Source organism: Megascapheus bottae, chromosome 2, assembly GCF_031878675.1.
Source record: "Megascapheus bottae isolate mThoBot1 chromosome 2, mThoBot2.hap1, whole genome shotgun sequence".
NCBI lineage: Eukaryota > Metazoa > Chordata > Mammalia > Rodentia > Geomyidae > Megascapheus > Megascapheus bottae.
Window position 1 is genome coordinate 47,152,776 of NC_143510.1, and position 22,646 is coordinate 47,175,421.

Here is a 22,646-nt window from a genome sequence, read left to right on the forward strand (position 1 = left end):
TCAGTATTTGTTAAGATACTTTCTCAGTGCTATTATCTACTTAAATTATTAAAAATTAGAAGTTCCAGCTGGGTGCTGGTGGTTCAGGCTTGTAATCCTAGCTACTCATGAGGCTGAGATCTAAGGATAGCAGTTCAAAACCAGCCTGGGCAGGTAAGTCCCCATGAGACTCTAATCTCTAATTATAACCACTCAAAAACTGGAAGTGGTGCTGTGGCTTGAGTGGTAGAGTGCTCATCTTGAGCACAAAAAGTCTCAGAGATAGCACCCAGGCCCTGAGTTCAAGCCCCATAACCACCAAAAAGATAAAAATCAGAAGTTCCGGTTACTTCTTTATTCTTTATATGCACCAATAATCATACACTGCCCTTTGTAATAGTTACAAAACAAGCTAGGTGTCTTAGGTGTCTGGAATTGTAAGCTGTTAGCAACAAACCAGTTTGGTGGTCTGGTCAAGCTATGTATGTAAGTGCTGGTTACATACTTGTAGATGATCTCAGAAAACCACCCCCTCGCTGCTCACATCAGTCCTTGAATGAGGTCCCCACTTCAATACTATGTGGTCATTCATTCAATGATGGAGCATCTTCACTTCTCAGAAGCTGATATTGTAGCCATTTAGCCATTGTGCTATACTGCTGGATAAGATGGTTTAAGTTTAGAACTCTTGACAGCAGGAGATAGCCAGGTGAGTTAACTGACCTCTAGACACATTCTAATTTGGCTGTTCTCCAAGCTGGGTTAATTCCTGAGTACATTTTAATGTCTTCCCTAGTCAGTAGGGGGAAGGAGTTTGTTAAATGTTTGCTCAATAGCTTGTTACTACTGGTACTTAATTCTACTCAAGACAATCATGTTCCTTGGATTCTAATAGCAGTGCTAATATGAGCTTTGAAGCCTCTTACCCAGCACAGGTATTATAGATCTATCAGATCCATGGACACCCTTTTCTTTACTTCTCATGAATTCAAAGCATTGAGCCTTATCTCTGTATTAGGTGTATATTCATATGGTAATAGGCAAGTAACATGGAGTTCATATGGAATATGCTTGGAAAGGCCAACTATGAAGATCATGTTTTATCGACAGGCAGTACAGATCCCTTGAACAGTTTTAAGTAGGGGTGCTGGTATAGTGGCATATTCAGATCTGCATTTTTGGAAAAGATCACAGTGTAAAATAGAGAAAGCAAGACTGAAGTCAGGGATACGGAAATATTTTCTAGAAGTTGTGTGAACTGGAATAGAAAAGCAATAGAGATGATAGACAGACCTTCAACAATAAATAGTAGTAACATCAACAGAGCTTTGGGAGCAAGCCTGGGACTGGCAAAAAAAAAAATAAATAAAATAAAAAATAAATGTGTCCCCAAGAGATCAGAGCTTCCCAATTATTGTGCCTCAGGGTTACTGAGAATGGGGAAATTCAGCTCTGTCACCACAGTGATCATTGAGACAACCAAAAATTAGCTTCATTTCCAACAGTTCTATATACCCCCCGCCCAACACTGCTTTCTTTAAAACCTGCACAGCCAAGTGCCAGTAGCCTAGTTACTCATCAGGCTCAGATCTGAGGATAACAGCTCAAAGCCAGCCTGGGCAGGAAAGTCGGTGAGACTCTTACCTCCAGCTAATCACCAAAAAGCTGGAAGTAGAGCTATATAGGGCTCAAGTGGTAGTATCAAATTTGAGTGAAAAAGCTCAGGGACAACTTCCAAGCCTTAAGTTAAAGCCCAGGACAGGCACAAAAACAAGCAAAACAAAACAACAACAACAAAAAACCAGCTCTGTAACCCTGAATCTTAGCTCCTAATTACTTTCTTAATGAAAATAAATTATTGGACACAATAAAATGCATGTTGTCAGAGATATTTCTGTTATATGCCTTTGCTCTAATAAGCCTCTAGCACAAATATAGTGCCATCAGAAGGTAAGTAGTAACATTTTACTTTTGTTTAACACCATAGTCTGTAAAAATCCTTTTATGTTCTATAGGTCATCTGGACATAGGAAAAAAAAACAGTGTAATTTAAGTTGTACAAATGAGTAAACTATTACTGCAGAATAGGAAATGGATTAAAGGCAGGTGACAAAATAAAATAAAAAAAGCAAGCAAGCAAGCTAAACATCAGTGACTCATGCCTGTAATCCTAGCTACTCAGGAGGCTGAGATCTGAGAATTGAGTTTCAAAAGCCAGCCCAAGCAGGAAAATTCATGTGACTCTTCTCCAGTAAACTTTTTTTTTCCTGCCAGTTCTGGGGCTTGAACTCAGGGCCTGAGCACTGTCTTTGGACTTTCTCAAGGCTAGCGCTCTACCCCTTGAGCCATAGCACCACTTCTGGCCTTTCTAGTGTATGTGGTACTGAGGAATCGAGCCCAATGCTCCTGGACCCTCCAATAAACTTCTTTTTTAAAAAAAGAAAAAAGCAGTGGCATTGTGGCTCCAATGGTATAGCCCTGTCCCTGAACAAAAAAGCTCAGGAACAGGGCTGTGAGTTTGGCCTGGTGGTAGCATGCTTGCCTAGCATGCAAGAAGACCAGGATTTGATTCCTCATTACCACATACAGAGAAAAAGCCAGAAGTGGTGCTGTAGCTCAAGTGGTAGGGTTCTAGCCTTGAGAAAACCCAAGGATAGTGTTCAGATCCTGAGCTCCAGACCAAGATGGCAAAAAAAAAAAAAAAAAAAAAAGCTCAAGAACAGTGCTCAGGCTCTGAGTTTAAGCCCCAGATTCAGCAGAAAAACAAAGAGGCTCACACGGTAAATTTTATGCATATTTTACAATAAAGAAATGTATAAACTTTTCAGATACAAATCACTGTCTCTTGGTTCATAATTAATCAAAACTTTTTTTGGTGGTGCTGGGGCTCAAACTTGGGCTTTGCACATGCCTAGCAAGCAGCCTTAAACATCTAAATGATAATTAATGCATCTTCCTGGTATCTGTGATGACTGTGCCACTAGGGCCTGTTGGAGACTTTCCTATCCATAGAAAAACAAGATGCTTTTTCTACTAACCACTTTCAACCAGTCCACTAACTTCATTATAGGATTACGTTGTAAGGCTTTGCCTTTATGGCAAGTATAACAAATCCAGAAAATACCTATGGAAACTAAATCTGATGTAAGGTTCCCAAGGAATGGTTACATTCTCAGGTTAGTATGATCTAAAGTATCATTGATCTCCCAAGTGCTGGTGATATGGCTCAAGGGTAAATTATTTGCTCATCACACACAAGAGAGTAGTTCCATCCCTAGCACCACAAAACAACAAGCCACCTCCAAAAGCAGCCCATTCCACTTCCCCCAACCAGGATCCCACTCTTAATTCACTTCTCTATGGATTCGTTTCCATAATTTCCCCTGGAATTGTCCTCAACAATTTGGAACAGACACTAGTTCTTTCCTTTGTATGCAGTGGTTATTGTCCCAAAAAGCTTCAGCCAGGTGTTGAAGCTTCCTCACTGTTCCACATATAACATAATTCTCAGTATAAAACCTTTTCAGTATCTTTCTTGATTTTCCTTTCTTTCCATATCACTGCCTCCAGAACCCTAGTCTGTTTGCTTCTTTTTCTTCTTCTATCAATGATTCAGGCATTGGATGTGTCTCTATGAAATGCTTTGCCCGGAAAAGCAGAAGGCTTCGGTCCCAACTGGTGTTGCCAAAGCAGCACACTAATTCCATGCCATGGTCTTGGGTCAGGATCTGCACAATCTGATTGGCCATATCACCTCGGATGGTAAGGGAGCGGAAGTGGTCAAAATCATGGAGTCCCAGCTTTCGGAGGCGCCTGGCAGCTGCCCGATAGCACTTCCAGGGCTGTGGTTCTACAAGAAGGTAGTGGCAGAGGGAGGAAAGGTGGCCCAGGAACTCCCATAGGCCATGGTCTCCATGGTTCAGATGAATCCACATGGTTACTGACATGCAGAAGCCAATGTCAAAAACTGAACGTCCAAATTGGCTTAAGAAAGAGGTCAAGAGAACCTTCCGGGTCCTTTGGTTCATGAAGTCCAAGGTGATAAAAGTCAAGGCGTCCGGAAATGGACATTCTTTTTCAGCTCGTTCCACCAGGACTGGATCTATATCACAACAGAGGAGGCGGAGTTCTCTGGAAGCATCTGAGCAGGTCTCTTCATCTAAGGAAAGGAAGTGTTTGTATAGAGCCACACTCAGATCCTAGAGGAATCCAAAAGAGTTTTGTCATTGCAGCGCTCAGCCAGTGAGTGAAAGAGATATCTGTCATCCCCTGAGCCTGCCTCCTAGACTTAGAAGTTATGACGCTCCAAAAACTAAGAAAGTTGCACCATTTTTCATAAACAGCCTTTCAGTGCCCTCCAGGGGTCACAGGCTGTAATGCACGATCTCTATATTTGACAACAGATGGTAGACTAGTTTGCCTGGCTGAAAGGAATAGTCCAGTGCCTCAGCAAAGGAAACGAGAACAGTATTTCCAGCTTAAGTCATATGCTGGTAATCTTAAAGCCTTTTTCTGAATATTTCAGACCCACAGGAAAAGGAAAGGGGTCAGAAGCATAACTAATGTCTCTTAATAGTTGAGGAATAGAGCAAACACCTTCTAACAACAACAAAATCCTATTTTTTCAGACCTGTGGTCATCAAAGCCTGAATTCTAAAGTTTCCATTCAGCCTCCACTCTACAGTTTCCAATGTTACTGTCTTACATACTTCACTATCTCCTTCCGAAATTTACTCTGCTCTGTAGATGCTATTAATCATTTATTATTGACCTGCTTCTAGCCAAATCCAATGCTCTGAGATTGTCACCATCTTAGTGCCCTTTTGACTTTTTTCTTTTTGGTCATGGGGCTTGAACTCTAGCCTGGCTGCTGTCCCTGAGCTCTTCAGCTCAAGGCTACCACCCTACCCTTGAGCCACAGCCCCACTTCTTCTCATTTTGTAGTGATTAATTGGAGATAAGAGCCTCCTTTCAGCATTGTCCTGCCCAGGCTGGCTTTGAACCGAGATTCTCAGATTTCAGCCTCCTGAGTAGCTAGGATTTCAGGCGTGAGCCACGGTGCCTTTTGATTCTTAAACCAGATATTATAATTTTTGAGTAAGATACTCAAATTTGTGATGTAGCTTTTCAAGGCATTTTCTTATTTACTACCTCTGCATTTTTTTTTTTTTTGCTTGAATTCTGGGCCTGAGTGCTGTCCCTGAGCTTTTTTTCAGCTCAAGGCTACCATCCTATCCCTCCTATCCCTCATGCCACAGCACCACTTCCAGTTTTCTAGTGGTTAACTGGAGATAAGAGTCTCTTGGTCCTTAGTGCCCAGGCATCACTTTGTGCCAGGATCACTTTGAACCGTGATTCTCAGATCTCAGCCTTCTGAGTAGCTAGGATTACAGGTGTGAGCCACTGTGCCTAGCACCTCTGCAAATTTTTGTGAGGAAAATGCTCAGTGGAAATGACCCATATGTTCAATAATAGTATGGACAAAAATGGCATAACCATTAAGATAGAATACCAACTGGATACTGTGAGCCAGACTTGTCATACCAGCTATTTTGGACACAGAGACAAGGAAGAGGGGGAAAAAAATGAAGATTTCAACTCAGCAGTAAACTAGACAAAGTAGCATGTGCCTATAATCGCAGCTAGGTAGGAGGCCATAGGATAACAGTCTGAGGTCCGTTTTGGGCAAAACTACAAGATCCTACCTGAAAAATAAAGAAGAAAAAAAAAGGTTGGGGGCATGGCACAAATGGTAGAGTTCCTCTCTAGCTGGTATGGCTGGAATATTTTCTTTCTTTCCTGCCTTCCTTCCTCTCTTTCTTTCCTTGTGATAGTCCTAGGGCTTGTACTCAGGGCCTGGCCACTGTTTCTGAGCTTTTGGCTCAAGGCTAGTCCTCTACCATTGAGCCACACTTCTGCTTCTGGCTTTTTTTTTTTTTTTTTTTGCCAGTGCTGGAGCTTAAACTCAGGGTCTAAGCACTGTCCTTGGACTTTCTCAGGGCTAGAGTGCTACCACTTTGGCCATTTCCAGCTTTTTCTATGTATGTGGTACCTAGGAATCGAACTGAGTCTTCATGCATGCTAGGCAAGCACTCTTACTACTAGGCCAAACTCCCAGCCCCTGCTTCTGGCTTTTTGGTGGCTAATTGGAAATAAGAGTCTCAGACTTTCCTGCTTTCACAGCCTCCTGAGTAGTTAGGATTAGATATGCACTATAGTACACAGCCTAAACAGCAACTTAAAATGATGGAAATGAATGAACCTGACAATATATATTTCTCACAGATATATCTCCCTGAGTTACAAAGAAAATATGTGGCATATTTTCATTTATATGAAGTCCAAAAGTGGGTAAAAATTAAACTACACAGAAAAGTAGTAAGCTATAAAGAAAAACAAGGAAACAGTAATCTTCTGGGCCAAGAGGGGAGTTTTGAGTCAAGTGCTATAATCCTAACTACTTAGAAGACTAAGATCTGAAGATCAAAATTTGAAGCTAGCCCAGGCAGAAAAGTCTGTGAGATATTTTTCTCTGATTAACCATAAAAAAAGTCAGTAGAGCTATAGCTTAAGGGGTAGAGCACCTATCTTGAGTGAAAGACCTAAGGGACAGAATATACCCAGGCCTAGAGTTCAAGGGCACATGTATACATTACATACAAAGGGTATTTGTTTTATACACAGAAAAACACATACAAGGAACTTCTGAGGTACTAAGACTGTTTTATTCTCCACGCCCCCCCCCACCCCCCAAGTACTGGGGCTTAAAATCAGAGTCTGAGCACGGTCCTTGGACACTTTTTTGTTCAAGGCTAGCACTCTACCACTTGAGCCGTGGCACCACTTCCAGCTTTTTCTGAGTATGTGATGCCTAGGAATTGAACCCAGAACTTTGTGCATGCTAGGCGAGCACTTTACCACTAGGCTACAATGCTGGCCCAAGACTGTTTTACTCTTGACTTGGACAGTGGTCATAAATCTGTGTTTCATAAGTTATATAGACTTAAGGTTTTATTGATTTTCTTGTGGGTCATGGGGCTTGAACTCTGGGCCTGGCTGCTGTCCCTGAGCATTTCAGCTCAAGGCTACAGCTCTACCCCTTGAGCCACATCCCCACTTCTGTTTCCTAGTGGTTAATTGGAGATGAGTCTCAAGTTCTTTAGTGCCTGGGCTGGCTTTGAACCTTGATCCTCAGATCTCAGCTTCCTGAGTAGCTAGGATTACAGGAGTGAGCCACTGCACCTAGCTAGACTTAAGTTTTATGTGCTTTTCTGTACACATGAAATAGATCACTTAAAAACTTGCATTTTGGGGCCAGGAGTTTGGCCTAGTAGTAGAGTGCTTGCCTAGCATGCACAAAGACCCAGGCTCGATTCCTCAGTACCACATACACAGAAAACGCCAGAAATGGTGCTGTGGCTCAAGTGGTAGAACTCTAGCCTTGGGAAAGTCCAAGGACAGTGCTCAGGCCTGAGTTCCAGTTTCCCAGGATTGGCAAAAAAAAAAAAAAAAATCTGTATTTTTAGAAGTATGGTTCAGAGTCTAGTGACTTATTTGTCCAATGTCATACGGTTAATACATGGCAAAACTTAGGTCAAATTATATTCCTTCCTCTATTCCAGGCTTTTTAAAAACAAAAACAAGCATCAACTAGAAGTACAGATGTTAATTTGATAGATATAGAGTAAGAACTAAGAGTGTCTTTATGAGGGGGGAGGGGGAATGTGAGGGAGTTCTAGAGACAGGGTCTTACTATGCAGCCCAAGCTAACTTAGAACTACTATTTGTAAAAATAAAATATAAATGCTTGGGTGCATACAAGTATTAGTGGTTAGACTTACAGCTGGATTTACCCTAAATTCCAGATGTATTTTTTACTATGCTGTCATCTCTACATGAGGGTTCCAGGACTCTTAAGGATAGGAAAATCTATGAATGCTCAAATTCCAAATGTAAAATGGTGTAATATTTAGAAAAAATCACCCTATACATATCTACTATACTTTAATGTCTAGATGGCTTATAATAACTACATGAATAGTAATGACTGTATTATTTAGGGCATAATGACATGAGAGGCAAGCTTCAGATAGCACTCTATAATCTAAGATTCTTTTTTTTTTTCATCAGTCCTGGGGCTTGAACTCAAGAGCCTGGGTGCTGTCCCTGAAGCTCTTTCTGCTCAAGGCTAAGGCTCTACCACTTGAGCCACACTGCTTCCTACTTTTTCTGAGTAGTTTATTGAAGTCTCCTACCCTGGCTGGCTTGAAACCATGATACTCAGATCTCAGCCTCATGAGTAACTAGGATTACAAGTTTGAACCACTAGCACCTAACTCACATGAACTTGAAGCATCTGTAATTATAGGTGAGATTCTATGCTTCTGTAGGAAATTTAAGTGGTTAGCTGAGAGCCTTTTCCTATTTTGCATGTGGTTTGATTAAACTCATTTTGTTTATGACTTTTGCAGTAAGAAGAGTGACAAGGCTTCCTCTGCTTCACTCTTAAACAGAATGCTGTATTTTCCTTCCCAATTCTTTCCATTGCCCTCCATGTACTTTATCAGGAATGTTTTTGGGTGTGTGTGCGTGTGTGTTGGTACTGGGGCTTGAACTCAGGGCCTGGGCACTGCCTCTTAGCTCTTTCACTCAAGCCCAATGCTCTAGCTACAACTCCATTCTGGCTTTTTTGGTGATTTAAGGTTTTCTTTTTTTGGGGGGAGGGGGTGAGATTTAAGAATCTCACGTAGTATCCTGCCCAGGCTGGCTTCCAAATGTGATCCTTAGATCGCAGCCTCCCGAGTAGCTAGGATTACCACCATGAGCCACCAACACCGATCTCTCAACAATGATTTGTAAAATAAATATGCACCGGACCTCAGGGTCTGTCCTGAACTATGTAAATATTAGCACACAGGACCCTCAAATTCCAAGCATGATTCTGTCATCGCTGGCTCATCTCTCAGTGAACTAACTAACTACATGCTCTCATTCGGGGTCCCTCCAAATTCCCTTTCCTCAACAGGTGGCTAGCCACTGAGCCTGAGGTAGGAATTAGGTGACCCTCCTCACCAGGGGTCTTTGGCTGTGAAAGCCAGGCAAAGGTGGCTCTTGCCTGTGACTGGCTTCTCAGGAGGCTGAGATCTGAGGATAGCAGGTGGAAGCCAGCCTGGCGAAAGAAGGCGCATGAGGCTCTCGAATCAAGCACCCAAATTCCGGAGGTGGAACTGTGGCTCCAGTGCGGTGGACCCTTGAGGTCCATTTGGGGCAAGACTTGCGGTGGGGTGGGCGGCCGCGGGGCTCCCGCGCTCCGAGTCCTCTCCGTCACTCACCCCGGAGTTACACCCCACGTCGAGCCCCACGATCGGTCTCGTCTCAGGACCCTCCTCGGGAGGGAAGAGCCGTCGAAGTAGCTCCGGGGGCAGAAGGCAGAGCCGTTGCTCGGGAGGATGGAAGCGGGAATAATGAGGGAAGTTTCCGAACGGGGCGGCCCCTGGTTCCAGAACTCGCGAATCCTCGGCCGCGGCGGGAGCCTCAGCGCCCCCTCCCGCCAGCCTCGCGGACGCCGCCATTAGCTTCACTCCCGCCCGGCACCTCAGCGGAAACGGAAGCGGGAAAAGCTGGGGTGGGCGGGGCAGAGGCGGCTCGGGCGCCCACTGCGCGTGCGCGGAATTGCACTTGCGTGACAATGTGTCACCGGGGCCGAAGGCAACCTTTCTCCGAGCGTTCCTACCGCGTCGTCTCCTTCGTACAGTCTGACACTTGGGCGCTTAATTAGAGCAAAGCGCTTGTCGGTTGATATTTCTACCCCCTTTCCTTCGTGCTGGGGACTGAACACAGTGCGCGCTATGCCGGACCCTGACCGGCATGAGCCACGCCCCCAGCTCTTAGTATTTTGCTGCCCAGACAGTCCAGCGCTGGCCTTGAACCCAAGATCCTCCTGTCTCCACCCATCAAACACAGCTGGTCTACCTAAAAACCTCCTTCCTTCCTTCCTTCCTTCCTTCCTTCCTTCCTTCCTTCCTTCCTTCCTTCCTTCCTTCCTTCCTTCCTTCCTTCCTTCCTGAGGGTGATGGGAAGGCTGGAGAACTGAGGAATCATTCTGGGCAGTTAGAATGGTGCAGCACACCCAACATGGTCAGCAGAGTTGTGTTGACTTCTTGCCCATCCTAAAGGTTATCTTCTGCTGTATGCGGCCAACAGTTAAGTATGATTCGTATAGAAGTTCCAGCAGGGGTTAAATTAGGTCTTTTTTAAAATTATTAATTTTAACTTTCTTTTCTTTGGCGGGGGAGGGAGTGCCAGTCCAGGGCTTAATCTTGGTGCCTGAGCTCTGTCCCTGGGCTTTCTTTCTTTCCAGGCCTGGGCTTGAGCTCAGGGCCTGAGCACTGTCCTTGGACTTTCTCAAGGCTAGAGCTCTACCATTTGAGCCTCAGCACAACTTAAGGCTTTCTTTTTCCTATGTATGTGGCACTGAGGAATCGAATCCAGGTCTTCATGCATGCTAGGCAAGCACTCCCAGACCCCACTTTGCTTTTTTCTAAACACTTTTTTTTTTTTGGACTAGTATAGAGTTTAATTTCATTAAGGACATAGCCATGCTCTGTGTTCTCAAAACTTGGTCTACCAGAAAAATAATAACCAACAGATCCAAATGATGAAAGGCAGGTTCTTCTTGAGCAAAGGTTTCTCCAAAAATGAAGACAGGTGTGAGCCTGATGGTAATATTGGTGATCTAATATGTCTCAGAAGTGACCCCATAAAGTCACTTTCATTGAACCCACTGGTTAGTTTTCTAACCTGTGCTCATTTGGGAGAACCTGATTAATCCAGGTCTCAGGCCATAGTCATCTCTAACACCTCTGATAGCTGTAGTTGTACCTACTTGCTGTGTACTTTGTCCAGCCAGATTTTGTGGTGCTGAATGCTTAGACAATTCCTTGGGATGTGTGAGGGGGCTGGAGTGGAGGGTGGAGGTGTCTCCTCTCTGTAAAGGAAAAAATCCACCATATTACAAATATAAAAATAGCTATGAGGACTGGGAGTTTGGCCTAGTGGTAGAGTGCTTGCCTAGCATGAACGAAGACCCGGGTTCATTACCTTGGTGCCATATACATAGAAGAAAAAGCTGGAAGTGGTGCTGTGGCTCAAGTGGCAGACCACTAGCCTTGAAAAAAAAAGCCGAAGGACAGTGTTTAGGCCCCATGACTGGCAAAATAAAACAAAAAACAAAAAAAAACCCAAAACTGTGAGTTTGTAATGAGAAATCACAAATTTTAAAAAGCTGACATGAATCACAAGCATCACAAAAAATTCTCATAATAATTAGGTTAATTAACTGCAAGTCACACTGGAATATTATTTTTTTCCTTAATTTTTTGGCTTCACACTATTTTATTACTTCTTTGCTTGATAATGATATTTTAGAGGGATCAGAAAGATAATTCAGTCTTAGCATGGTGGATCAAATTTGTCATTTATAATTTGATGACTTAAAAATATGTACCAATGCTGGGTGCCAGTGACTCATGCCTGTAATCCTAGATACTCAAGAGGCTGACATCTGAGGATCACTGTTTGAAACCAGCCTGGTCAGGAAACACCATGAGATTTTTATCTCCAATAAACTAAAAAAAAAAAAAGCTGTAAGTGGCATTGTGGCTCAGGTGGTAGAGTGCTTACCTTGAGCAAAATAAGCTCAGGGACAGTGCTCAGGACCAAAGTTCAAACCCCAAGACTGCCAAAAAAAATTTTTTTAAGCCTAGGAATAAAAAAGAAAGAAAAGAATGAGCTGTGTATGGTGGCACACACCTGTAATTCCAGCACTCCAGAGGTATAAGGAGGAACATGATACATGCTACATAATGAGACCCTGTATTAAGAAACCAAGGGCAGGGCTAGGAGTTTGGCCTAGTGGTAGAGTGCTTGCCTAGTATGCACAAAGACCCAATTCCTTGGTACCATATATATAGAAAAAGCCAGAAGCGGAAGTGGTGCTGTGGCTCAAGTGGCAGAACGCTAGCCTTGAGAAAGCCCAAGGACAGTGCTCAGGCCCTGAGTTCAAGTCCCAGGACTGGCAAAAACTAAAAAGAAATAAAAAGAAAAGAAGAAACCAAGGGTTAGGCACTGGTGGTTCATGCTTGTAATCTTAGCTACTCAGGAGGCCAAGTTCTGAAGATCTCTGTTCAAAGCCAGCCTACTCAAGGACATCTGTGAGACTCTTATCTCCAGTTAACCACCAGAAAACTGGAAATGGCACTATGGCTCAAAGTGATAGAGTGCTAACTTTGAGCAAAAAGAGCTCAGGGACAGTGCCCAAGCCCTAAGTTCAAGTCCACAACCAATCAAAAAAAAATTAAAAAAGAAGAAAGGAAGGAAGGAAGGAAGGAAGAAAAGAAACCAAGGGGCTTGGAGGTGTAGGTCAGTGCTGCCTGACTTGCACAAGCCCTGAGTTTGAGCCCAATATCTCAAAAAGTAAAAACAAAAACAATCTCCCCCAGATATGTTATTGAGTATATTTGATTAGTGCCAGTATGTGATGGAATCCTCAGTTTATAGTCTCATGGTTGATGATTGGAATAATTTTCTTCAGAGTGTCTTCTGGCTTCAGGTATTTCAAGCCTCAATTCTCTTCTCCTCCCACATACTTCCTGTGCTAGGTGCTGTGAGACTTGTTTATATCCTCATTTGACCTCTGGCTGTGTACATACAGGCCACAGCACCAGGTGAGTCACATAATGGGTGGATAAGACATACTCTGTACTCCTGGAAGGTATTCCTGGGCAATGGGTAGTAACTATGCATGCAAGTGTCTGAATCTAGGAATAGATCCCAAATGCAACATATTCCCAACTAAACTTTCCCTTAGCTGGATCTCAAAAATGCCAATGGCCACTTCTGTGTGGCTCAGCACAAGGGGAAATGTGAAGGAGGAGTTATAGATAACAGGCAACTGCAATAGAACATACTACGCGTGGGCTTCATTAGCTCCACGGAAAATCCACATTTGCCCAGGACTGGCAAAAAAAATAAAAAAAAGAAAGAAAATAGGCGTTGGAGGCATGGCTCAGTTGGTGGAGTGCTACCAATGAGCAAAGCATCAGGTACTGAGTTTAAGTCCCAGTCATGCAGTAATAACACACACACACACACACACACACACACACACAGAGAGAGAGAGAGAGAGAGAGAGAGAGAGAGAGAGAGAGAGAGAGAGAGAGAGAGAGAGAGAGAGAGAGAGAGAGAGGGGAGCGGTAGAAACTAGAACTCTCATGTGATCCAGCGATCACACTAATAGATATGTATACAAAGGAAATTCAGTTTGCTAAAGAGACTTTACTCTTTTCTTTTTCTTTTTTTTTTTCTAGTGTTGTGCTTGAACTCAGGTCCTCTCACTCTTGTTTGACCTTTTAGCTACTGTTGGACTACTTGAGCTACACCTCTACTTCTAGTTTTTTGCTGGTTAATTGGAGATAAGAGTCTCTTGGATTTGTCTGCCTGGGATGGCTTTGAACCAGGAACCTCAGATCTCAGGCATGAACTGGCTGCACTTCTATGTTTCTTTCCCCATTGTTCACAACAGCCAAAGCATGAAATCAACTTAGGTGTGTATTGGTGAATGAATGGATAGCGAAATTGTGGCTTATATATAGAATAGAATTTTATTTAGCCATAAATAAAGGAATAAAATCCTGTCATTTGCCACAGGGTAGACGGAACTGAAGGACATTATGTTAAATGAGAGATAAATAATGCATGTTCTCATTTATATGTGAAAGCTAAAAAGAATCGATCCCAGAAATAGGAGAGTGAAGTAATGGTCACCAAACACTGGAAAGGTGCCAGGAAAGAAGATGGAGAGAGGATGGTTAGTGGGTACCAGGAGCATCTTCTGTGTTAGCATGGTACCACTTAATTAGACATGTTCCAACATGAATGATATATATTTCGAGGGAGAGACTAAATATGCTAATCTGATCATCATACATTATATATGTTTTGGAATATCATACCATACTTCATAAGTATGTAATATTATAAGTTGTTGTGGTTTGGGGCATTAAATGTCCTCCAGGGACTCATGTGTTGAATACTTTGTTCCCCACTGATGGCGCCCTTTGGGAGGTGGTGGAAGCTTAGAGAGTTGGGGCCAATAGAAGGAAGTTAGGACACACCCATACGCAGCCGCCTCCCTGCCTGCATTGCTCATCTCAGCACTGGCTTCTTGCTGGTCTATGCTGGTACATGCCCAAGTTCTTAACACTCTGTAGGATAAAGCAAGAGGATCACAAGTTGGAGGTCAGCCTGGCTACCTACTGGTGAGACATTGCCTCAAAAAGAAAAAGCATCACAGGGCCAGGAGTTTGGCCTAGTGGTACAGTGCTTGCCTAGCACGCAAGAAGAACAGGGTTTGATTCCTCGGTACCACATACATAGAAAAAGCCAGAAGTGGTGCTGTGGCTCAAGCAGCAGAGCTCTAGACTTGAGAAAGCCCAAGGACAGTGTTCAGGCCCTGAGATCAAGCCCCAGGACTGGCAAAAAAAGAAAGAAAAAGCATCTATTTAGAATTCTGTGGTCTACATGCCTATTTTCTCTCCTCAGATGAGGGTGGCATCCTCTCCCTCATCCATGGCATCTATTGAAGTGTTTTCTACACCTTAGCTACCTAAGAAAAGCTACTGTTTTTTTTCCCCTTCACTGTCTGCTGCCTCTTGCCCTGGTTGCTTTTTCTGTCACCTTCCCAGATGTGGAAAGTTGACAGTTGCAGTTGAACTTACACCAAAATCTTACTAGAGAAAAAGGATAAAGTCCCCAGCAGTTCCATTGTGATGGTGACCCCTCTCTCATGCTGTCCCCACTCTGAGACCTTCACAAGAACCTTCTATTCCTACTCCTACTGGGAAATTGATGTATAAATTTGGACAAGTCTGCAACTTCTGCTTCTTAGTTTCCCCCTAGTTCAATGAGGGATTTGGAAAATATTAACTTCCTCCACTCTTCTTCCCTCTTTCTCTCCCTCCCTTCTCTTCTTTGCTTTTATCTTTCCCTTTCCTTTGTCTTTTCTCTTTATTTTCCCCCATCTTCCCTTCCATTTCTTTTTTTCCAGACCTGGAGCTTAAACTCAGGACCTGAACACTGTCCTTGGGCTTTCTCAAGGCTAGAGCTCTGCTGCTTGAGCCACAGCACCATTTCTGGCTTGTTCTATGTATGTAGTACCGAGGAATTGAACCCCGGTCTTTGTGTATGTTAGGCAAGGACTCTACTACTAGGTCAAACTCCCAGCCCCCATTTCCTCCTTTCTCCTTCCCTTCCCTCCCTTTCTTCCCTTTCCTTTCCTCTACTCCTTTTCCTTCCTATCTTTTCTTCTCCCTTCCTTCACCTTTTCCTTCCCTTCCTCTTGTTGAGAATGTCCTGCAGAAGACAGCTCTAGAATGTTCCAGTTGTACAGGTTCACAGCTGCTACTTTTGAGGGTCTGTTCCAGTATTTTAGGCTCAAAATAAGGGAGAGACTTGTAATAGAACTATCAACCAAAGAGCAGTCTCTCATGACCCAGTGAGTACCCAGTCAGTCCAGGATTCCTTCTAGCTCTGGGGCCCTGATAGTCTCTGAGAGGGGTTTATTGAGCAAGTAGACAAGTTACCTGCATGTGTGCGTGCATGTGTATGTGTGTGTGTGTGTGTGGGTGTGTGCTTTAATTCACGTGCTGCTACACCAGAAGTTACTCAGTACAGTTGTTCAACTGTTCAGTTATAGACTCTGGGAGTCTTAAGCCATGAGCAAAAGGCAGACAGAATCATTAGCCAGGTGGCCGTGGCACAGACTTGTAGTCCTATCTACTTGGAAAGTTGAGATTTGAGGATCACGGTTTGAAGCCAGCCTAGACAAGTCCATGAGGCACTCATGTCCAATTAACCACCAAAAAGCCAGAACTGGAGGTTGACTCAAGTGGTAGAGCACCAGCCATGAGTGGAAAAAACTCAAGGGCAGTGTTAAGACTCTGAGTTCAAGCCCTACTAGTGGCAGGCATACACCACACACACACACACACACACACACACACACAGAGTAAATAAACAAAAAAACTAGCTCAGGTGTCCTAATAATGCTTTTTTTTCTTTCTTTTTTTTTTTTTTTGCCAGTCCTGGGCTTGAGCTCAGGGTCTGAGCACTGTCCCTGTATTTTCTCAAGGCTAGAGCTCTATCACTTGAGCCTCAGCACCACTTCTGGCTTTTTTGTATGTATGTGGTACCGAGGAATCGAACCCGGGTCTTCATGCATGCTAGGCAAGCACTTTAACCACTAGGCCAAACTCCCGGCCCCTAGTAATGCTTTTATTCTTATCCCCAGTCAGTTATTACCCTGGGAAGGTGAATCCTGGGAGGGGACAGGTGAGACCTAGAGAACCTGGAGGAATTGAAGCCGGAAGGGCAACAGTGCATCTGGAAGTATGGCAGCCAAGCCCTTGCTCTAGTGCTGTTCTCAGATATGCCGGAAAAAACCCAGGGCAGGTGGCTGTGTAGGAGTGGTTTCACAAAGACAAGTAAACAGTGCCCAAGAGATGTGACAAAAGGGACATTGTTGGACAAAAAGGGCCAGTGACTGCTAAAAGGAAATCCGACCGTCAGTTCCTTCCTGCCGCCTCCCTCTCTCCTGAACTCTTATTTTTCTACCCACTCACTGTACAAGGCTCTACTTTTTCCTCATTTGGCCACTAGAGGGCAGTGCTTGTGTTTTAAAAAAATGCTAACTTTCTCCAGGTGGGTCAGAGACGATTGCTGGCTCCACCTAGTTTAAAAATAAATAAATAAATAAAATAAAAAATTAAATGTAATCCTGCCCTTCCTAGCTCTAGCCCCGCCCATGCCAACATGAGCACCCAGCAGGTGTCTTACCTCTACAGCTTGTGGCACCTGCTCAACTTTGTCTTCAGTTTCTCATAATCTGTAACCTTGCATTCCTCATAATTCCTGTCCTTCCCTTGTCTCCCACCCCCACCATTCCTCCTAAAACCCATCCAGTCACTTGGATGGTAGGGTAAATGGTCACAGGTGGGGCACCTGAGCTTGAGCTCTGCTCCTATGGACAACTCAGCAGTGCCTTAGCCTGTGCTCAGGATCCTGGATAGGATCCTCCCGTCCCTCCCCCCATCCCTTAAAAAAGAGCCATCTTTGAGATGTCTGTGGTTTGTGCCCAGGTCATGTTACTTTATGTCTGAGGGTTTACTCCTCCCCCAGTCTTTTGGAGTTTAGGTTTGGAAAATTTTTCTCAGCCCCCAGTTTCTGCATAAATTATCTCAGGAAGAGGAGGACTTGGACAAGTGGATTCTGGGAAGCTGGCCAGTATGATAGTGGCAATGACAAGGTGGGGACCTTTGTACCCCTTTCTAGAACGACAGCCCGAGATAAGGAGAGGGACCTAAGGGCAAGGGAGGAAAAATGACATGGGGTGTAATAAATGTTGTGGTGCCTCTGCCTGTATCACACTGGCTGGGGCCATTTCCATTTTGTAGGTAGGAAAACTGAATCACAGCTCATGCTTTAATCCTAGCTATTCAGGAGGCTGAGATCTGAGGATTAAAATCCATAAGACTCTTATCTCCAATTAACTACCGAAATGCTGGAAGTGGGGGTGTGAGTCAAGGGGTAGAGTAATAGCCTTAATGAAAAAAGATAAGGGAAGCCTGGGCACTGGAGGCTCATGGCTGTAATCCTAGCTCCTCAGAAGGCTGAGATCTGAGGATCAAGGTTCAAAGCCAGCAGGAAAATCCATGAGACTCTTATCTCCAATTAACCACCAGAAAACGGGAAGTGGCGCTGTGGATCGAAGTGGTAGTGCTAGCCTTGAGCTGCAGAGCTCAGGGACAATGCCCAGGCCCAGACTTCAAGCCTTACGACCCATAGGGGGGAGGGAAAAAAAAGAAAAAAAAATAAGGGACAGTGCCTAGGCCCTGCATTCAAGCTCAGAATCAGAGGAAAACAAAATCAAAAATACCCTGAAACACAGACAGTAAGAAACCTTTGCCTAATACTACAAATGTGTTGGCAGGGAGACTAGAATCAGAAACCAGAAATCCTGCTTCCCAGATGGTAGCCAGGAGGTGGAAAATCTGAGTGCAGAATCTGATGATGCAAGACTGAGTGGCACTGTGGACCACTCCACCACTCAAATCAATTTCATTCCAGCCCCCCTTGCTCAGACTGGAGGACTGGAGGGCATAAGCGATGCCATTTTCATGAGGCAGTGGTGGTGGTGGGGGAGGGGGAGGCTGAATCCCAGACCCTCCATTGTTAGCTCTGTGACCTTGGACTCATAACCAAGCCTTTGTGAGCATGCTGGCTCTGCCCTCCCTCTGCTGGAGATGCAGGGGATTGCTGCAATGGATTAATTGAGCCAGCCGGCATACCACGTGTGGTCCTTGGGTCCTTCTCTTCTCCAATACCCGAGACAAATAAAACTTCAAATGCTTTTGCAATATTTCTTGAAAGTTACAAATAGGAGGGGGAGAGGAGGATTGGGGTACAGAATAGATAGCATTCCTTATCACAGTTCCTAGGAGGCAAATGGGAACCCCCCCCCCCAGATATGAGGAGGGAAAGAGTCAAGGGAGGGGTCCCAGTAGCTACTCAGAGCCTCTTTGCTTTCACTCAGTAACTTTCCACTGGCTCAGAGTTGGCCACGTGCAAATGCTGGCTGCATATGGTCCCAGGTGTGGCCCCCTGGTCCCCTCCCCAGTTGGCATTTGGCCAGGGGTGGGGGGCTGGGTGACTGACGCACTCCCTGCCTGAGATCCCAGCCTCCTGCAGGCTGATAAAGAAGTCTGGCTTCATCTCATGGGACCAGCTCAAGGGACTGGCCCTGGCTGTTAGCATCAGCTGGACAGCTTCCAAAATGGAGAGATGTGGAGATAAGGGGGCAAAGGCTCAGGGACTGAGCCGAGTGACTGGCCGGGGAAGCTGGGGGATGGGATGCGGGCACAATTCCTTGAGGCCTCAGGAGACCTGGCTGGAGGTGAGCCAGCAGGTGGCAGCAGATGGTGGAGAGCTTAGTAAACAAGAGGTGCAGGAGGGAAGGGGCGGCCTTAGGTGAGGGCTGGGCGGGGGGCAGGGCAGAATTCTCCCACATGAGGCTGGCCCAGCAGTGAGAACCGCCTCTTCAGAGTTCCCACACCTTATGTGGATGGGAGCAGCCCGGGGCCTGGGGTGGGGAAGAAGATGTGTGTCTTCCAAACACTTCCCAAGAGGATGTAGGCCTGGATAGCCCCACATGGCTCTCTGCCATCACCTCTGGTCAGGACCCTAGAGCCAAATGAGGAAAATGGTAGAGGCCAATTACCTTGGCCTCAGGGCTCAAGTCCCGAGAATAAGCCACTGATCCTGGAGCTGGGAGAAAAATGGGCATCTTGGGACCTCATTACCCACCCCTCCCCTCATCCCCTCATCTCCTAGCTGTGCCCCACCCCAACCTCTTTCTTACACTGTCCTTGACCCAGAAAAGAAGACAAAGGACAGTGTGGCCAGGGTCACCTAATATGGCAGCCCTAGGAGTCTTAGGGGTCATTGGTCACAGCCACGCTTCCTGGGTCAACTTCCCACCACTGGGCTCCCCCTCCTTGTCCTGTGAGTCCTCAAACAGAAAGGGGTCCTCTGCCTTGATGGTCCCAATTGAGAAGATGTAATTGGGGAGAAAGGGGGTGGTACAGAGGATCGTGTGGCCTCAGTGCCATGGCGCCCAAAGGGTGGCGTATGTACAAGCAGCAGACGGCAGGGTGAGGGCTGGCCAAGGGGGCGAGTGCTGGCCACAGGCTGGCTGCAGCAAGTTTATGTGTGGCATTGCGGGGGCACAGAGAGGTCACAGGACCGGGTGGGGGGCATTCTCTGGAGGAAGATGGGGGTGGGAAAGGCCTCTCATTCCCGATTGGTGCCAAAGAGCTGCAGGAAGAAGGTGAAGATATAGATAATGTCTAGGTAAATGTTGAGAGCTCCAAAAATATACTCCTCAGGGCTCAGCGAGTGGCGTCGGTTACCCATCAGCAGCTGGGTGTCAAATGCCAGGAACTGAGGAAGGAGAGAGAGAGGAAGGTCAGAGGTCAAGCACTGCGACATGAAGGCAAGCCCAATTATTGTTTACTTTTGGATGCCCGTATCTGAAGGCTTGAATTCCGAGTCTGGGCTCTGTTCTTGAGCTTTTTCATGCAAGGATAGCACTCTACCACTTGAGTCAACAGCCCCATTTCAAGCTTTTTTGGTGGTTAATTCAAGAGAAATGTTTTATGAACTTTCTTCCTGCCTGTGCTGGCTTTCAGCCTGAATCCTCCAATCTCAAGGATTACAGGATTAGCTAGGATTATAGGCTTAAACTACATGCCCTCTGCCTCCACCTCTGATTTTCTTATTTTCACCTTTATCTGGCTGCTTAGTCACAGACTGGAATCTAGAACTTTCTCAACACCTTCCACCCCCAAGTTGATGCAACACCTATTTACAGAGCACTTACTATGTGATAAGCACAAAACTCTGAGGCTGGGCAAAGAGCCAGAGATATGGAATCCCTGCACTCAAAGAGCTTAGTGTGTTAGTGTGTTGAGTGGAAACCCTAAACATTGCAAAGTGCTAGAGTGAGAGGTGCTGACCTATATGAGTAGCAGAAATTTAGGAAGGCTTCCTGGAAGAGGGGACCTTCAAGCTGAGCTGAAGCTGTTGTTTGTTTTCCCATTTCCCTAAATGCCCTGTGCTGTATAGACATCAGTCTATACATCTATACAGCCTATACAGATGGATGTCTAACAAATGTTCATTCAGTCCCTGCTGGCTAGTAACTTGAAGCACTGGAGCATTCATCTTCCTTCATTTCCTTCCTTCCTTCCTTCCTGCCTTCCTGCCTTCCTGCTTTCCTTCAGTATTAGGGACTGAACTCATAACACTTGAACAATCCTCTAGCTCCTTTTGCCTTCATTATTTTCAAGGTACAGTCTCTATGCCTTAGTTACAGTCTTTCTATTTGTGCTTCTCCATGTTGTTGGAGATGACAGCAGGCATACACACTGACTAGCCATTGTTTGAGATGGAGTCTCACAAACTTCTTTTTGCCTGGGCTGGCTTCCAACCATGGTCCTCTGATTCTGTCTCCCGAGTAGCTAGGATTATTGGCTTGAACCACTGCACCTAGTGCAGCCTGCAATTCTTTAAATCCATTCATACTTCCACTGCTTATAGGTGGAAGACTTATGTTCCTTGAGTCCTCTGAAACTCATTCATATATAAAAAAAATGTGTGTGGGTAACAGCTGTAGCCAGGAACTTGCTGAGAGTTGAAGAGACACTGAGGCACACAACACTGGGTCAGCTTTGGGGAGATTCACCGCAGAGAGGGGTATACTTAGAGAGAATGACAAGAAACTATGATTAAGGTTGTGGAAGAGGGAGTTTCTGATTGGGTGGGAGGAAGGTGTCCAGGAGAGGTGACATTTTACTGGAGGTGTGAAGGATGAGTAGGAGTTTGTGGACAGAAGTCCTAGGGGAGCCCTGGGGACTAGAAGAGGTCTCCTATGAAGAGTGAGGAATTCAGTGTGCCAACAGCAATGTGGGAAGGGAGAGAGAACAAAGCAGCTGGACTTGACCTTGAAATCAGCACAGGCATGCTGCCCCCCAGCTCCCTGAATCCACATTCTTCTTTGCTTTAGATGCAGCCCTGTAGAACCTTGGCATCAGTGCCAGAGCCCCCAGTGCCCGGGGCATCAGAGACACCAACAGGAACAAGCCCATCAGCAGTGGGTCATAGAGGCAGGTCATCTCTGAAGGTGGGGCAGAGGGGAGTGGTTATCAGCTCAGTGATGAACAGCAAACCTGTAGACTGTCCTGCCCCTTATTAGCTGCCTTGGGCAAGGCATTCAATCTCTCCAAGTCTGTAAGTCCAGAGGTGTAAAAGGAAGATGAGAGTATTTGCCTATGAGGCTGTCACGAGAGTCAGATAATGTGTGCAAGGCATCTGGCATGGTGCCTGACACACAGCCAGGGCTTAATGAATAGGAGCTGTTAATGGGGCTCATTGTTATTGTCTGCAGAAGGAGAGATGCTCTCCTGAGGACAGGTAGATACTGCTGATAAGGCTCAAGTGGCCCTTAAATCTCATCAGGAAGGCAGAAATGTTCTTAGGGGAAAGCTGTATGGCCTTAGCAGAAGAAAACAGGAGAGCTGTGGCCAGGGCTGGAAGGAGCCAATGTGGGTGTGTCAGGACTCTGAGCTTAGCAACACTGAGAGACGTGTACTCAGGAATCCAGACTATAGCTACCTAGATTTGAGTCCTGGTTCCATCTCCAAGTCAGATCAGTCACAGGACCTCAGTGTCCTCATCTGCAGCATAGGACAATAATAATAATAATAATAATAATAATAATAATAATAATAATGCCCACACTCCTGTATCAGTGTGCATTGGCATCAGCTGTTACTATTCTGTAGTATTTTACTTCATTGTACTCTATGGCATTCCATTTGCATTTCCAAGTAAATTTTCTGTCTGCAGAGAGAGGGGGGGAGGGGTAACGAGACGGACTCAATGCTATAGGCTGTTTGGCAGTCACAGCTGCCAGCATAAGTTAATACATTTCTGAGCTGGCTTATCAATCCGTAGTTTGCTTGGTTGATTTCCCAGAGTCTGGTCACCCCTGG

At 45.2% G+C, this 22,646-nt stretch overlaps 2 protein-coding genes across 3 annotated transcripts in view; both read right to left on the minus strand.

The window, feature by feature from the left end:
- Positions 1 to 2,608: 2,608 nt before the first annotated feature.
- Positions 2,609 to 9,564, minus strand: Bcdin3d (BCDIN3 domain containing RNA methyltransferase). Its single transcript, XM_090325472.1, has 2 exons — positions 9,312 to 9,564; positions 2,609 to 4,178 (listed from the first exon to the last, which is right to left on the minus strand). The coding sequence occupies exons 1-2, from the start codon at positions 9,549 to 9,551 to the stop codon at positions 3,537 to 3,539; spliced, it is 882 nt and encodes a 293-aa protein (XP_090181598.1). The 5' UTR covers positions 9,552 to 9,564; the 3' UTR covers positions 2,609 to 3,536.
- Positions 9,565 to 18,441: 8,877 nt separating this feature from the next.
- The window catches only part of Faim2 (Fas apoptotic inhibitory molecule 2), a 35,212-nt gene continuing 31,007 nt past the window's right edge, over positions 18,442 to 22,646 (minus strand). For both annotated transcript variants that reach the window (XM_090325484.1, XM_090325492.1), the window contains one exon: positions 18,442 to 20,034. In XM_090325484.1, coding sequence (XP_090181610.1) covers positions 19,885 to 20,034 — 150 coding nt within the window. In that variant the 3' untranslated portion in view covers positions 18,442 to 19,884. The remainder of the gene's footprint in view (positions 20,035 to 22,646) is intronic.